The sequence below is a fragment of the Mus caroli genome, chromosome 14 (assembly GCF_900094665.2).
Source record: "Mus caroli chromosome 14, CAROLI_EIJ_v1.1, whole genome shotgun sequence".
Taxonomy (NCBI): domain Eukaryota; kingdom Metazoa; phylum Chordata; class Mammalia; order Rodentia; family Muridae; genus Mus; species Mus caroli.
This window is the reverse complement of record NC_034583.1, coordinates 5,493,841-5,510,628: the sequence shown is the minus strand read 5'-3', so window position 1 is coordinate 5,510,628 and position 16,788 is coordinate 5,493,841. Positions and strand designations below refer to the sequence as shown.

Genomic DNA, 16,788 nt, shown 5'->3' with positions numbered 1-16,788 from the left:
AACATCAACTCTTCTGATAAGACAAGCTCTAGACTCTTTTGAAAGTGGCCTTGAAGATAAGAGTTCTCTGAGACTCAGTTATGTGATCATTGTTCACGCATGCTCCATCAGTGTCCGCACTTTTAAGTTACCATTCACTTTACTATTCTCTCTGGATACCAAGTCCCATCCCAGCCTGTAACCTGCTTACAAAGTGTGCTGCTCAAGTCTCCACCATTGTCTTCTGTGTACTTAGCCAGTTTATTTACAGCTGTTGTGTGCTTCTGCCGCATCTACATTGTCACTGTGATGGTATTTTTCTTTCTGTCTGTTTCTTCCACAGGAGTTTAACCAGTAACCTACCCAATGTGAACCTACCCAATGTGAACCTACCCAAAGTACCAAATCTACCAGTTAACATCCCTCTAGGCATCCCACAGATGCCCACTTTTTCGGCACCGTCATGGATGGCTGCTATATATGATGCTGAGTGTGTATTCAGTTCACATTAGATCTCATTTAAATTTAAGTGATCTTGGCATGGATATGTATTGCTTATTTCTATACATCCTATATAACAGAGACGGAGATGGATAATTAGACATATTTTGCTGATCATGCAGAGACAATATTGTTTATTTCTGGCATTCATCGTGTTTATAAGACATTTGCTATATATACACAGTAACGATTTGTCTAACACCCACTGAACACTTGAGGACTGTGTTTTACTTCCTGAATTACTTTGTAAGAGAATTTCTACCCCCACCCCCACCCCACCCCCACCCCACCCCCAGTTTTCAATGCAGAGGCCTTTATGCAGGACTTTATGTTTTCAAATGTAGGACTTTAGGAATTATTCATCCCCAAATAATCAAAGAAAATTCTTTGAAGGGCTTACCAGTCACTTCTGATCTGGACCAAGTCTACAAAAGAAGCTTGCTGACCTAAGAGCATGTTTTGGTTTCTTTAATGGTTAAATATTTTTCAAGGCCAATTAAAGCCATAAAGCATTTTCCTGGTGCCAGTAAATAGCAGAATATCTGAATGGAATGTTCAGGGCCACATGAAAATTTGTGAATGGACCTCCCAGACTAGGTATATTATAGGTATAGACATTTTCCAAAGTCAAAGTACAGTAGGAAGCTTTGACATCTAGACAACAAGGCTTCTGAACTTGAGAATGTGAGAGACAGGCCACTCACAATTACAGTTGGGCAGCGATGTGTCTGCATTCTCAGTACAGACTCGTGTTTTGCTTCCTTCATAGAAAGTCGGGGATGTGGGAGGTATTTTTGCCTAGAGCCCATGCCTCTTCTTCCAAACAAGCGATTTAAAGGACATTGGGATTGAATGGATATTTCTTCTCACTTAGGAAGTGAATCTTCTCTCCGTTTTCCTTAGCAAGAAGATCCAGTGCCCCTCAGTTCTACCTCGGTGAGATGAAATGAAAACCATGTGGGTGATTTAATAAGTGAAATGAGGTTTACCAGTTCTCCACCTTCCTTTGATCCTCCGCTTTGACCACAGCTAATTATAGGCCAGATAAGCTTTTCCTTGGAAGAATAAATTGGCACATTTTCAAAGGGAAGTGTTATTATCAAAGGAATAAAAAATGACCTGAAACTGGCAGGGATGTTTTGAAATCTCCAGTTCTCATTCATCAAGGTGGCCCTTGGCCATTTCAGATCCACAGTTAATCCAGAAGGAGAATGGGACAGTAAAATGACTTCTCAACCCAGTGCCCCAAAAGCTCCCTATTTTTTAAAACTACAGTCACACAAAAGCCCACACTGAAATCTTGAGACCAATGGGTCTGATTCTCTTCTAAATACAAATTCAAACTTCCAAATTTTTCATATCTGAGGAAAATTTTTCCTGAAAAAATACATCATATTCATGCTAAGATGACAATATTACAAGTTCAATTAGTTAGTGTCTGTTTATTAGATTAGATAGTGTCTGTTTCAAATTAAATCCAAATAGATGGAAGCTTCTCTTAGCTTGTCCCGTGCATGTTCTGTGATACTGTTTTTGAAAAGATATGAATCAAGACATTGTGATAAAGCAGATAATAGCCTCCATTCAATTAATTAAGGCATGGGTGGGAACACATTTTGGTAACTGCTCAGCAATCAAAATAATCTTGGTGCTATTGCCTTAACATTAACAGTTTATCTTAAAAATAAAAAGAAAATATTCTTTTCCTCATGTCAAAACTTAATAATAAGCTCTTCAAAGAAAAAAATGCTACAAGAATTTTTTGAAACTCTGAAACCAGATGGGTGTCAAAATGTTGTTGTAATAAATACCAATTATTGCATTCATATGTACTTAATGATTTAAAACATAAACCATGCAGTTCCAAAACGGGGCTTAGACTAGACAAAGTTGGGGTTTCTTTTTTCCCAAGCATGGGGTGGGGTGGAAGAAGGCTGAACTTTCATGGAGAGAAGCACATTCCCTCACTTTTAAATGAAGTTCACTATAGTGTCTAAAAAACAAAAGGCATAGATCCTCAGTCGACCACTAGGAAATGCCTGATTCGATATCTTTTCATGATCCTGGCTCTTTCCTCTGCCACCTTTCATTTTAAGGACGTGTTTCCATGTCACTTGCTCCTTCGTGTCAGATACATCTCCGTACTGACCTCGAACTGGTCTGTTCTGAAAGCATTGCCCTGTTGGTGCAGGCCGTAGGCTCTGGCTCCCTCTCGGCATGCTGGGAATTTGTCCCCTCCCCTCCCTGCAGTAGCTGTGGATGCATCTCTGCACTAGCTATATTTCTCTCTGAGGCATTAATTCAATGCAGCTGGCATCTGTCACAATAGAAACACCCACTCTCGTCTGTTTCTATAGACGATGTCAGAAGAAGTGGTAATGCATGGTGTGTTGGACACTTTATAAATTACTGTGTTAGCATTAGTGGTATGCGAGGAAGGGGGTAGGGGGTTCGCCACCCCTCAGAGTTCCAAATGGGGTGATTACAAAGGAGAAAGCCAGCCCAAGAAGGCTCAGAATGGAAGAGGTGGAACACTTCCCATGTGCAGGCCTTCCATGGATGTCCCAGGTAAAAGTCTCTTGGAAGTCATAGTATAAAAAGGAATCAAATCCCATTTCCCCAGATCTAGAGAGGACTGGGAACAATGGGGAGAGAGCTCAGGTTTGGAGACCTGAAGTATCAGAGATCCACTGTCTACTCACTTTGTCTGCCCCAACTCCCTTCATCCTAGAGCTGCCTATGTAACAGGCTGGTCTAGGAAAATTGGAAGGCTACCCACTGGACAGGACTTTGGGATTCAAGGTATCCAAGTGTCCCTATCTCTATCTGAGTCTCCTCAGTTTTTTTCCAGCTCTTCAAGAGAGAAAGAAGGTCCTCGCTCACCACTTTGTTAGCACTGTCCTTTTGAAACCCAAGTCTTGTGCCATTTCCAAGAGGTCTCCATTCTGGAGGAGAACTGGGGAAATGCATGAAGCCCTGGATCCTAATAACTGCATGTTATCATGTAGTTCTTACCCATGGAGACTTACTTCTCCCCCTGGTTCATAGCCTTCGTCTGAATCATCACATATGCTAATGTGGTTATTAAAAGAAGGCTGATTTTTACCATACGATATCTTCCTACTTATAAGGAGACAACAACCTCTTCAGACATCTCGCTGGTCTGAAGCAATTGGCTGAGCAAAGTGAACTGGGTCCTGTATGGTAAAACTCAAGTTCTGCCAGTGGAGACTGCCCCCCTTCTGCCACCAACACACGTTGTTTCGTATGTGGAAGCCACTGTTTGCCTTAAGCCTTCCAGCCCCAAGTTGTCTCCATGTTAGTTTCTCTCAAGCCCAAGGCAACTGGGTGACTTTTTATTTCTAATTTTTTTTATCCTACCAGTAATGGATCAGGTACATCAGAAGATTTGTTCTGGAAACTTGATGCCCTTCAGACTTTCATCCGTGACCTACACTGGCCTGAGGAAGAGTTTGGAAAACACTTAGAGCAGCGGCTAAAACTGATGGCAAGTGACATGATTGAGTCCTGCGTCAAAAGGTAGGAATGAGTGGCTGGAAAGACTCAGTCCTTCCTTCCCATTGTGCGGCCCTGGAAAGACCAGTGAGCCCATGACAATGGGCTGTGATTTGTAAAGTTCTAGAGAAGGAAATGGCTAGTCCAAGTCAGCTCCAGTAAAGACAGGTATAGTGTAACCCCAGCACTGAGGAGGCAGAGGTGGCTCTAAGTTCAAAGCAAGCCTGGGCTACATAGCAAGACCCTGTCTTTAAATATCAACAATTTTTAAAAGTTAGCTGGAATGCTTAGCTGCCCACACTGAACATCTACTAACCTGCTCTGTGTCCAGCAATAAAATTATTTGGCTGCCAATTTGTCCCATTGCAAGTTCCATGAGGAAAGGGGACTTAAACCCATTCTTTTTCATTCCTATATTCCTGACATCTAGAATGTCTGCCACAAAATAGCTACACAGTAAGCATTTATAAGTAAATGGGCATGGAGAATGCACAGAGAAGAAAGAAAATGGATAGGAAGAGAAAAAATGTACAATTCTAGAAATCTAGGTCACTGAACTTCCAGCAAAAACTAAGCATCATCTTTCGCTCTGTGCACGCGAGCCGAGGACCTGGCACGTGCGCCAGGGGTTAACTTTCTTGCCCTCATTCTAACCAAGAACCATCACGAAGTCACGAGACACTGCACATGTGCTCTAGCCGCCACAGTCTCCCTTTCGGCCACTAGGGCTTAGGGTAGAAAGTGAATCCCTCTGCTTGCAGGCCTGAAGCTGGCTGGTCTGAGCTGGAGACGAGAAGAGGATAAAAAAAAGTCTTCATCCATTAAGCAAAATCCACTGGTCTGCTATCATAGAGCAGGCCCAGTGCTGAGTCCTTGGCATACAACGGAGAAGGAAATACACCTGTCAAACCAGCAGAATTCACATCTGTATTTGATATCATCACCACCCTGCCTATCCCTCAACACACATCCAAGTTTCTTTTCTGATTTAAAAGTATCCGATTTGTTTTCCTCTTTCCAAAAAGAAAAGAATGAGAGAAAAATTAGAGAAAGAAAGGGGAAGGAGGGAGGGGAGGAGGGAGAAACTAACCCGTAAGCAATCTTGGCTTCTCTGGGTCTCCAGATGTTATGTACTTTAGTTGATGAATAAGTTGTGCGTGGTGGTGGCTGGGCTTGCTTAAAAGTGCTATGAATCCAGCATTTGATACCCTGGAAGAAGAAAAGAGAAATAATGCATCAATCCTGAAACCGCTCGAGGCAGGAGAGCAGTACGGCTGCAGGTAGGTAACCAGCAACTCAGTGGCCCCAGGAGAGAGCCCTGAGCTTGGGGGAGACTGAGCAGGCATTTGTCCTTCTGCAGATTGAAAGCCTGTGCAATTCAGGCAGCAGATTTTGTTCTTTTCTGCCCACCTGTAGAACCAAGGACGGGTCTGATTTTCAACTATATGGTCAAAATTTCCCAGTTTTTAATTCTATAACCTCTAATAGTCTGTATTAATTTTAGGCAAAGCAATTGCTGTCCATGTGACCAAAATCTCTTCGCAGGGCAACCCTTTGAGGCCATCTAGTCCTTCCTTCTATCTCATACAGGAGCCAAAGTGAGTTAGTTTAAGACCTTGCCTCTCCTGATCTATGCTCCCCATCTATTCAGAAAGGTATTTACGTCCTTCAGTCTGAAGCCAATCTGCTGAATAGGGGATAAATAAGAGAAATACAGAGAATATCTGAGGATGGGAAGTGGGTTCATTCCTCACACACCACATCACTGTTATGTTCACGCATAGAAAGAAGGTAGGTGACTAAGAGGCAGACAATGGACCTGAATCCCTGAACACTCCTCACCCCCAGGCCACAGAAGTCTACCAGGAACATAGTAGCTAAGTCATCTTTCAATGTCAGGACTCCTATCTATCGCCACATAAGAATGGGCAACTCTAACATTCAGACATTCCTGCCACTGCTTGCTGTCAAGGCTCCAAACATCAACACAAATGCTGCTGGAAACACCCCCTGACTTGGCTTTTAAGGCATAGAATATATGTTGGAATAACATATTATTTCTTTGGAGCAGAATAAGTAACCTTTGTTCTAGAGCCACATGGTAAGGACAGTGGGCCGTGGCCTTCTGACACTCAGCAGACAGTGACAGTGCCTCTGGTCTCTACCCAGGCTAAGGGCAAAGCACAGGCGCTCTACCATCAAGGAGTCAGTGGGGTTAAGTGACGCCTCTATTCCTGGCTTTGTGGACCCATCGAACTCTCTCAGTCATATTCATTTTCCACATCTGCCTTCCTCTTTTCACAGCCCTGCACTCTACAGGCTAGGAACAGTTCTCCTGTGAAGAGAAATGTGAAAAGGGAAGGCGCTTGCTTCATTGGAAAGGAGAGCTTTAGCATTTCCACTTCTCAGATTGGGCCGGAACTAGCACATAAGCCTCAGAAGATCAGCACAGGGCCCAGTCCAACTCAGTACCCATCAGGCCTCCTTTTCACAGAGCTAGAAAATGATGTATTTTCAGCAGAGCTTAAAATGATCATCATGATTAGAAAGCTACTTCAGTGCACTGAGTCTTTAGGAGCCAAGATACATTTAACTTTAACATGATCATATAATCTATAGGGGTGTTTTGAGGGTGTTTTTCCCCCTTAGGAACTGGGCTTCCAACCTTAGAAATTATACTTGGCTTCCCTACATGCACCCAGGGTGTGCTAGCGAGCTGGCATCCTTTCCTGAGCTAACTAGCTGTGTGGTCCTCCTATGCACCAATAGAAAATAGCTCCTGATTCCTCTTAAAGCTGTGCCATCCTGGTGGCTGCATGAGCTCTGGAAGGTGGCAGTGGGCAATGCAGAGAAGCAACCAATGTGCTAGATAACGGGCAGACGTTAATGATGCCACTTGCTTACCAAGTGCTTTCCCAAAGGATATTCGAGGATGTGACCCACTTCTCTGAAACCTTTAAAACAGAGCTGGGCCCCCTTTCGAAATAGCAATGCCAAGACCTATGTCAACATTATGTTACAAAAAAAAAAAGTGGTTTCATGGAGTTTCTGTAATATAGTTGTATGCCAAAGAAATTACTATTACTATTTAATTATGTAAAAGAATATCTACTTACTAAAAAATAGTAACAATGGTAACAAAAACAAAACAAAGCCAAAAGCTACACCGTGAGTGGCCATGGACATGGCTTCCCATCCATCCCCAAAGGCAGCCATTTCCATGGACTGATACATTTTCTTCTAACGATTCTTTAGCAAGCACAATCTATTTTTTTCTAGTTTTTCAACCAATATAATAAAATTGTTGGACTTCAAGAAGAGATTTTTAAATCTCTTTTCAAAACCAAAAGAAAAAGGAAACAACAGTAAGGGTCATTTAAGCTTTTTCTCCACACTGGAGTTTTGAAGATGAGAAACTGCCTGCTTGTGTTTGGTTTTTAAGTGAAGTGCTCGAGGTAGGCACTTGCCAATGTGAGAGAAGCTGCATATGTTGTAATGCTATAATCAGGGTTTTTTTTTTAATTCATTTATTCTCCTACAATTAGGGCTCTCCATACCATGTAATCTATAGATAGCACATAGAGCTACAGGTGTACTGTGAACTGCTGAGGAAGAGTGGGTATGAAGAAGCCCTCCTTAGATGCACAGAGGTCTGTCCACACGAAGAAGCCCTTCTAAGAAAGGGAAAGTCACTTGAAAAAGAAAGTGTATGGAGTCATTTTGGGTTACTTACTACAACCTTCAACTTTCTTTTGCACCAGCCTCTCAGGAAGTATTCCCTCTACCTCCTGCCATCTGAATGCTGAATTATTCTATCCCTCCTTTGTTTTAATAGAACCAGGATTGCATTTGAAGTTAAGCTGCAAAAAACCAGTCGATCAACAGATTTTCGAGTCCCACAGTCAATATGCACCATGTTTAATGTTATGGTTGATGCCAAAGCTCAATCAACAAAACTTTGCAGCATGGAAATGGGCCAAGAGGTAAAAAAAAAAATAATAATAATAATGATAAAATCCTTCCCCCCTCTCCCTCCCTCCTCTCCCCTCTTCTCTCTCCATTGATCGTATAGAAGAGAACTTCACAAATTTCTTCCCAAGTCTTCTAGTTTTAGAAATACATTCTTAATATTTGCAGATTAAGCCATGGATAAGTGTTCAGTATCTGTCAAGTCAATTTCTGAGGCACGTGCTGATGAGCGTGCCAGTCACTTGGAAGTAGTTCTTGGCTGGAGTTCAAGTGGTTGTAAGGTTTCTTTAAGCTAAAGGATGTTTGATGACCTTATTTATTAGGCCATTCTCTGTACTAGATATGAGAGTGTCCGAATGCTATTCTCTTTCCATGAGTAGTACATTTTAGCCCATGAACATGTGGATAGCAGGAGAAATCCAACCAACTTCAAGCCACTCCCAAGCTATGCCAGTAGGTTCTGCAAGTCCAAAGCAATTTTCAGGCTTTCAGTTTTCCCTAGAATGAATTGATTGTGAATCTTCCCTGACCAGAAGTTTATTCCTTTGCAGAGTTTCTGATTCTAAAGTCAGATTTAAAACGTGAAGGAGAAGGAAGCAGCAACTTGGACTTGATCAAAGACGATCATGATCATTTTCCTCCGATGGCCTTAAGCCAGCTAGATATTCATATACCAATTTAGAATTAATTCAGTAACATTTCTGGCAACTCTATACTGTTGCCAATTGGCATAAATTGCTCCTAAATCAGATCTTTCGATACCAGCCTTACATGCTCAGAATTTTTACTAAATTATATTTGCTCCTTGTTCGTTATTTATTTTCTCTTTCGGCACCTTCCATTTTATATGTGGGTTGGTGGTGTTCTCTTCTGGCAAGATCTCCTCCAACCTTGTTTCCCCCACAAGTGAGCTTCCTCAGCCACCCCTGCTAGCTTCTGCTCTAGCTGATTTCCTTTGAGCCTTCCCCATGGAGTTAAAGTTCTAGACACCAGAGTCAATACATAGCCCTGGGTTCTCATTCCCAAGGCACCTGTGCAAAAGAGCCAGAAAACTGCTCTACAGATTCATTGTGCACCAACCATCCAGAATTCTCTGGAGATTCATATCATAGTATTTCAGCTTGTCTGGGCTGTGTTAAAAGAATCTAAACTTCTGGAGGACAATTCTTGAGGAATGACATCTAAGATGTCCTCTGGCATCCCCCACACATGCATGCACCAGCACACAGATACAAAAATGAGCACATATGTACCACACACATACACACATGCACCTTCATAGATACATAAATGCACATGTTACCAAAATTTAAAAAAAAAACACCCCACTTACACACAGGAATTTAGGCTTCTGTAGCCATCTCTGATGAGAATAGCCACATTGGTGGCAATCCTAGAAGATACAACCTAGTAGCAGTGATCTGAGGCTCCCAGTTGTCTGAAAATGAGACACAGAGAGAGATGCTGAAACAATGGGAAGGGTATCCTAGGTTGCCAGTCACCTGGATAAGTGTCTTGAGTTGTGCTGCAAACTGGGCTTGGATAATCCTGGCAGCCTCTTTGAGCCTCAGTTTTCCCACCTGTAAAATGGTATCACTGGTGTACTTTTATCTGGCCTATTCCAGCTACAGAATCAGTTTTTCATACTTTATCCAGAAGTGTAGCACATAAAAATATACAAATAGAGTTGATCTGGATAGGGAGGCACCTTTCTTCTCCACCCTAGAGCCTCTACACACTATCACTTGCCCACGTTTACCTGAAGGATTCTGAAATCCATGGTTTTGACAGAGTCCACCTTGCAAATCTTATTGTGAGATCTCTAAATCATCAAATCTCTCTGAGTCATTTAAGATACCGTTTCAGTTTATGCTTCTGGAATGGTGCCACTCTGGAACCTCTCTCCCCTTAAAGCCTCCACTGCTTGTGTTGTTGTTGTTGCTGCTGCTGCTACTACCACTACTACTGTTGTTACTGCTTCTTAAATCATGGAGGTATAAATCACATTCATATAGGATTTATCCTTCAAAAGTATACATTCCCATAGCTATCTTCCCATAGCAGCCATCACAGTCAATTGTATGCCATGTTCATGGTCTTAAAAAGAAACCAATCATACATCAATAGCCAGTGTTCTACCTATATTCCCAGTTCTATGTTATCTTCAACCTAGTGCCTGTTTCTGTTTATTGCCTTTTACATAATAAAAACCAAGCAATAGGTGGGTTGTAGGTGTCTGCCTTCTTTCACTTAGCATAATGTTTTCAAGATCCATGCATGTTGTAGCATGCACTGTTCTTTCTATTTGTGGTTAAATAATATTCCAGGATATATACCTTTGACCAATTTTTAGCTTGGTTATTTGGTATATATATATACCAAATAGAGAGAGAGAGAGAGAGAGAGAGAGAGAGAGAGAGAGAGAGAGAGAGAGAGAGAGAGATGGTTTTTCTAGGCATATATGTACATGTATTTGCCTCTCTTCCATTCTGTTTCAATTTTTTTTAATATATAAATCTTCTGTGTGCTATAGTATTCTTCAGAACAAGAACAAAAAGAAAGCAAAGGGTTTTTTCTTTTAAGGTTGGAGTCCAATTTGTGAATTTCCTCTCAGAGCTTTTGAGTTTACATCATGTCTGAGATTCACAAGAATGACGCCCCCACCCCTGCCACCACCTCAGGAGAAGAGAGTGAATATCATAGGTCTGACCTCTCTGCAGTCATAGGAGGTCCAAGATCCAGGTTTATTTGCTACTGCCTTGTTAAGGTGCCACACTCCTTGAACAGGTAGCTAAACAAGCCATGTCACTCTGAGCTCAGTGCTGGAGTTCTGAGGACAATTGAGAGAATGGGGAGACGGTGAGTTTGTTTAAACTCTGCTAACAATCTCATCAAAGCTATGGATCCATTTCCCAGGAAGCATTTATAAACAATATTCCCGTGCAATTTCAGAGAACTGATAGAGTTTCTTAGTCCAAACCATAAATCTTTGATAAAGACAATTGATACAATATAATAAGCTCACCCTTGTCACGATGACCCTGACTCTCATGATCACCATGAATTATTTCTTGCCTAAACTAAAATGATCTTGGCTTAATGTTGGAGTCTAGTTTTCACTAATTGTCCAGGGATTAAATCACTAGATCCTATGACCCTTCATCTTATCTCTCAAACTGTGCGCTCTTGAACAAGCCAGTTCCCGATGTTTATTGAGTAACACATAGGATCCAGCATGCAATGCATAGCTATTTAAAACTATTCCGGCTTTTGACAGTGGAGATCCATTCCCCCAACTTCTAGATATAAGATTAAAAAGTTGTAACACTTAGCGGCTAAACACTGGAATGTATTTATTGTAGACATAGAGTTTAAAAGCAGAAAAGACTGCACTTTTTTTCTAACTCAACAGGGGAACGCCAGGGCCAAAAAGTGGGAGTGGGTGGGTAGGGGAGTGGGGGGGTGGAGTGTATTGGGGACTTTTTGGATAGTATTGGAAATGTAAATGAGGAAAATACCTAATAAAAAAATGAAAAAAAAGAAAAAAATAGATGAAAATAATAACTGGTTTGTACATATTTTCCCCAGAAATAATACACACATACCCAAGATTAAAGACCCATCTAACACTGTATTCTAATCCTTTGTTCTCTACCTAAGGATATTTGTTCCCATACAATAAGGCCTATCAGGATTTTCTTCTAAATATAATGAGCCAGCAGCACCTAAGTAACCAGTGTGTGGAAAGTGAAGCCTCCTAGTGTAGCCAAAAATGGTCAGGATGAAACCATCTGTAATTTTATTGCAGCTCCATGGCCTGGTATGTCAACTGTGACCTGAAGTAGTCCATAGTATACAAAATGGTAACACTTATCTTTAAAGTGAAATGAGGACTTGAGCAAAGATGACTGGCAACATTCTAGAACTGAGATAAGCATACTTGGAAACCATTTGACTTCCATTCTCATGTGCTGTGTGCTCTGGAATACCAACCATTAAGCCTGTATTACAGATCTAGTTTCTAATTCTGGCTACCACCTGGATTCCGTCTCCCTCAACCTGTTTTGGACTAGGCACTAGTGAGCAGATACAGTCTCCAGTTTTACAATCACTTCCTGAGTTTCATCACTGGGATAAAGTCTCATCTAAAGGCAGCTGTTGAGACATTTGTTCACCATACTTTTCCATCTTAAATATTTATTTTTTCATTAAAATTTGTGAAATACCAATAGAGAGGAAATTGTGTATTAAATAGTTTCTCACTTGGCCTAGTGTGTTTTCATCTCGTTTCCAAGGTCAGATGGTCTTAACAGAAAGATAACGTACACACAATCTGTTCCATGACAAGGCAAAATGTGCAGCGCAGGAAGTCAAGTGGGATGCTTTTCCCGTAGCAGGCCTGGATTCACAGTCACTTAAGCCCATCCGATGCAAAAGCCAACTCCCCATTCTTCTCATGCCACTGAAAACCTGTGCTTCTCTTAGTTACTACTGCCATGACTTCAGGGTATGGGCCAAGTGAAGCCAAAGAGGCCACAGAGAGAATCGAAAGATGCAAAATCTTCTAGGTAGCAAGTAGAATGGGATAAAGAGGCAATTTACAATGGGTTTCATGACAACAGCTATCGGGGAAATGGGAACTTAGAAAGTCCCTATGCACATGTGCCCACATGTTATGAAGCTTCCTGTTTGCCCAGAACAATAAGTTGCCCATAGAGAACAGAGTAACGGAGGAGGCTCACTGTGGTTCCAGAAAAGCAAGTTAGCCATATAAGTCACCTATGGCAGGAAACTCTGGCAAAACAAAGATGGATTTTGTCATTACCTAAACAGCAATGGGGAATTCTTTGATATCTAGCACTTAGCAACATGATTTACACAGCTAGTATCAAGACGTAATTGCTGTGCAGTATATAGAGCTGAGATGTGTTTAGAGAAATGTGTACATCCATGTGACCACATGCTAATGGACTTTAATGTGAGTCCTGTGGGAAATAGTAATATGGCCATGTTGTAATTCTCTCTCTCTCTCTCTCTCTCTCTCTCTCTCTCTCTCTCTCTCTCTCTCTCTCTCGTCAAATTTTTACTCTATATCCCAGGCTATCCTCAGACTAAAAATTCTCTTGCCTTAACCTTCTCCCACCAAATGTTAGGATTATAGGCATGAGCCACCAGGCCAGTTCTACCTAGCTTCTACACTGTGTGTTCATGTATATTCGTGTAATATGTCAGTGTTTGGGTAGGTCTACGTCAATTCTATATCCAGAATATAATTCTCATTCCACTGCAATGGTGGGAAAGCTAAGCAGGAGAGACACTGTGCTCAAGTTAACCCTGAAAAAGAGAGGCAGACTAACTATAACAAAACACTTCACTTTAGGGTAGAGGATGGTTCAGGCCAGAGAGTGGTTGCTGTGCAAACCTAAGAACCTAAATTCAATCCCCATTATCCACATAAAAAGCTGGATGGTTGTGTGTGTATGTGTGTGTATATGTGTGAGTGTGTGTATGTGTCTGTGTGTGTGTGTCTGTGTCTGTCTGTATGTCTGTGTCTGTCTGTGAGTGTGTGTGTGAGTGTATCTGTGTGTTTATGTGTGTGTATGAGTGTGTGTGTCTGTGTGTATGTGTATGTGAGTGTGTCTGTGTGCATGTGTGTGAGTGAGTGTGTGTGTCTGTCTGTGTGTGAGTGTGTGCAAGTATGTGTGTGTGTGAGTGTGTCTGTGTGAGAGTGTGTGAGAAAGAGAGAGAGAGAGAGAGTGTGTGTGTGTGTGTGTGTGTGTGTGTGTGTGTGTGTGTGTAATCCCAGCACTAGGGAGGCAGTGATAGGAGGCTACACTTGCCTTCTTAGCAAATCAAGACTGATGAGAGACCTTGTGGACAGCTCCTGAGAAATGACACCCAAGTAGTCCTCTGGCCTCCACAAACAAACATTTATGAGGGTATACACACACACACACACATACACCATACTTTATTTTATAAGCAGGCGAAGATATTTTTTATACCATGGAGGTCATAATATTTATGCACAGCAATAGAGAGAGATAGTGGGACTACATAGTAATGAATGCATGAAGGCATACTGTGCCTCAATAAGTCACAGGGTCTCTGCCTCATGTCCAAACGGAAGGACATGTTCCTCTTCAGAGACAGATTATTCCCATTGACCGCTTAAACACAAGACCCGGGCCTGACCCTGTCTTCATATACAAAGAACAAGGCAGTCGGTTTTTACCATCTCCACCAAGGTTTTTAAGAGAACATGTTTAATCTCATTGGTACTTTTTGCTTGGTTAGAAACCCCTTGTGTGGTATTTCATCTTGTGCTAACTTTCATATAGCAGCTCTTCTGGATAAGCATAATATCCTAGTTATTTTAATAAATGTGACTCAATTACAGCAATCCAAAGAAAGTCTAGTGAAACAACTCTGTCACGTGACAACAGAAAGTAGGAATATGATTCTGGATCCTATTTCAATAGCTAAAAATGAATTTGGAACCCTGTCAATATTCCCGTATTCTTTTGATTTAACATTCTTCTTTGTGACTGTAGTACAGAATTCTGTGAATTTCTTTTTTTTTTTAAATTCAGCTTTGGTTTATGCTATTTACTAGTAAACCATCTTGGACCTAGCAATGTGGCCAACAAGGTTTCTGATTCGTCAGGACAAAATGCCATGGGCCATTTGCTTTGCTTTTTCTCCAGTCAACTAGAAGGAGGGGGAGGATGGCTTGGTGATGGTGTCCTCTGCTTCTCTACCCTTTGTGAATTCTTGAGGCACTTTAACACATGATAATGTTTGCATTGCATTTACAGTTGGCAAAAAATGTTTTCACATCTAGATCCTCACTAGATCTTTAAAGTCAATCTATGAATCTGATGTGCTCAGGGCCAGAAAGGGGCTTGGGCCCTTAGTTCTTAAGGGACATAAGTAAAACAAACAACAGACCAAGAAAGAGCTTGTCATTAAGTTTCCTTCTTCTTTATTGTTATAGTTTTATGACCCATTATCGATACACTGGATGTCTTCATATGTGAAGATATAGAGAAATACATGGAATAGTCAAGTTGAGGCACTTAATGTATCCACTGCTTTAAACACACACACACACACACANAGAGAGAGAGAGAGAGAGAGAGAGAGAGAGAGAGAGAGAGAGAGAGAGAGAACCATTCAACTATGTCTCTTGTCTCTCCTGGTTATTTAGAGACACACAGCTAAAGGCATTCATCAAGACTTGCCTCTCCTCTTCTGGAGGTCAGTAGTCTGTATTGGTCCCAGGCTCCCCCGGGTTCAGGTCTTAGTTCTATTACCTGTTTACAGATAAGGAAACTGAGCTCAATATGTAGGCAGTATGGCTTCTGGCCCTTGCACAAGGATTTTATCCAGTTCTTCCAAGTCTAAAACAATGCCTCATCGGCTTGCTCCTGCCCAGTCACCCTGCTTGCCAGCAAGCACGTTTGCAGCACATTCCTCCTGTCTTATTTCTGTATGTCTGCACAGCCTTGTGATGCTTTATTTAATTTTCATCTTTCTGTGTGTCCTTTTGTCCTGATTTTTATTTGCACTGTTGCTTTTTCTTTCTTGTTCCTAATTAATCCTCCTCCTGAAAGTTTGCTAAAGAGTGGGTAAGTGCATTTTTCTTTCCAAATAACAATGTTTTTGTATTGTTGTTTTTGTGTTACGGAAATACAAAATAATTCAAATGGATACTAAAATGTTCTAATAAATGTCAAGGAGCTGGCATATAATAACTTGTGTTGAAATTGCTTTTCCTTCTCCCCTGGCATTTATAGCAGATTTTTGTTTGTGTGGGGGTGTGTTTTTACATTACTATTTAAATTTAATCGACAGTGCCAGTTTGAAAAAATTGGAAAAACTTAGCTTCAGTCTAAGCAGAAGGTCGAACCTGGGTCTGCTTATTGATGAACAAAACAAAAGGGAAGGGGAAAAGTGTGGCTTGTAGCGATGGTTCGGAAAGAGACTCTACCTGGCCTCTGGGTCAAGACTGTAGCTAAAACTGATGGGCTCTGAGGCATATACCAAAAAATAAAATAAAATAAAATAAAATAAAACTTAGCAGGTTTTTATAAAATTGGTGTCTTAGTCAAATTCCCTTTGGAGGGATCCCACTGTTTAAACTGCATGCCCCATCAGATCCCCAGAAATACCATTCCTCTCCCAGTGTACTAGATTGCTATTGAATCAAGCTTTGTATAATCCAGTTCAACACACTGCTAGACCAATTAGGCCAGCCACGTGTGCTGGTGTGTGTGTGTGTGGGTGTCCGTATACATCAAAGGCTATCTAAAGCCTTAGACGAGAAACAATGAGCCTGCTGATTTTTTTAAGTACTTCAGGTCTCTCTATCAAAGAGAAGTCAGAATCTTATTGCTGCTTCTAGGACTATGGAAACAAACTGGATCTGCAGGCCAGGCTTTATTTATAGATTCTGATCTAAAGCCAGGGACACAATGCCCACTGTCAACTCCCTGACATGCTAAAATGTGTCTTTCTGTCTTCTTTAGCATCAATACCATTCAAAAATAGATGAACTAATTGAAGAAACCGTTAAAGAAATGATCACACTTTTGGTGGCAAAGGTAACCTTCAGCTTCAGGTGGAAGGGGGCACTGTCAATGTTGCTTTGTGGTGTCTGCTTTTCCATTAAAATGTAACACGCTAAAAAGTTGCTCTGGACACTCACAGCTCCCAAGAAACAGGACTGCACATCACCCAGCCCCAGCTTGCAAGGATTTTCTGATGTGCGTGAGCTGTGTGAAGATCAATTGATGAAGCGGCATATGTTAACTTAATAAG

The 16,788-nt window shown here is 41.4% G+C and overlaps 1 protein-coding gene across 25 annotated transcripts in view; it reads left to right on the top strand.

The window, feature by feature from the left end:
* Cadps (calcium dependent secretion activator) overlaps nucleotides 1-16,788 on the top strand; it is a 442,533-nt gene that overhangs the window by 357,304 nt on the left and 68,441 nt on the right. For 15 of the 25 annotated variants that reach the window (XM_029468964.1, XM_021182622.2, XM_029468969.1 and 12 more), the window contains 4 exons: nucleotides 323-469; nucleotides 3,865-4,020; nucleotides 7,832-7,979; nucleotides 16,497-16,571. In XM_029468964.1, the coding sequence (XP_029324824.1) occupies nucleotides 323-469; nucleotides 3,865-4,020; nucleotides 7,832-7,979; nucleotides 16,497-16,571 (526 nt within the window). The remainder of the gene's footprint in view (nucleotides 1-322; nucleotides 470-3,864; nucleotides 4,021-7,831; nucleotides 7,980-16,496; nucleotides 16,572-16,788) is intronic. The other 10 variants (XM_021182627.2, XM_029468977.1, XM_029468975.1 and 7 more) reach the window with 1 other exon arrangement.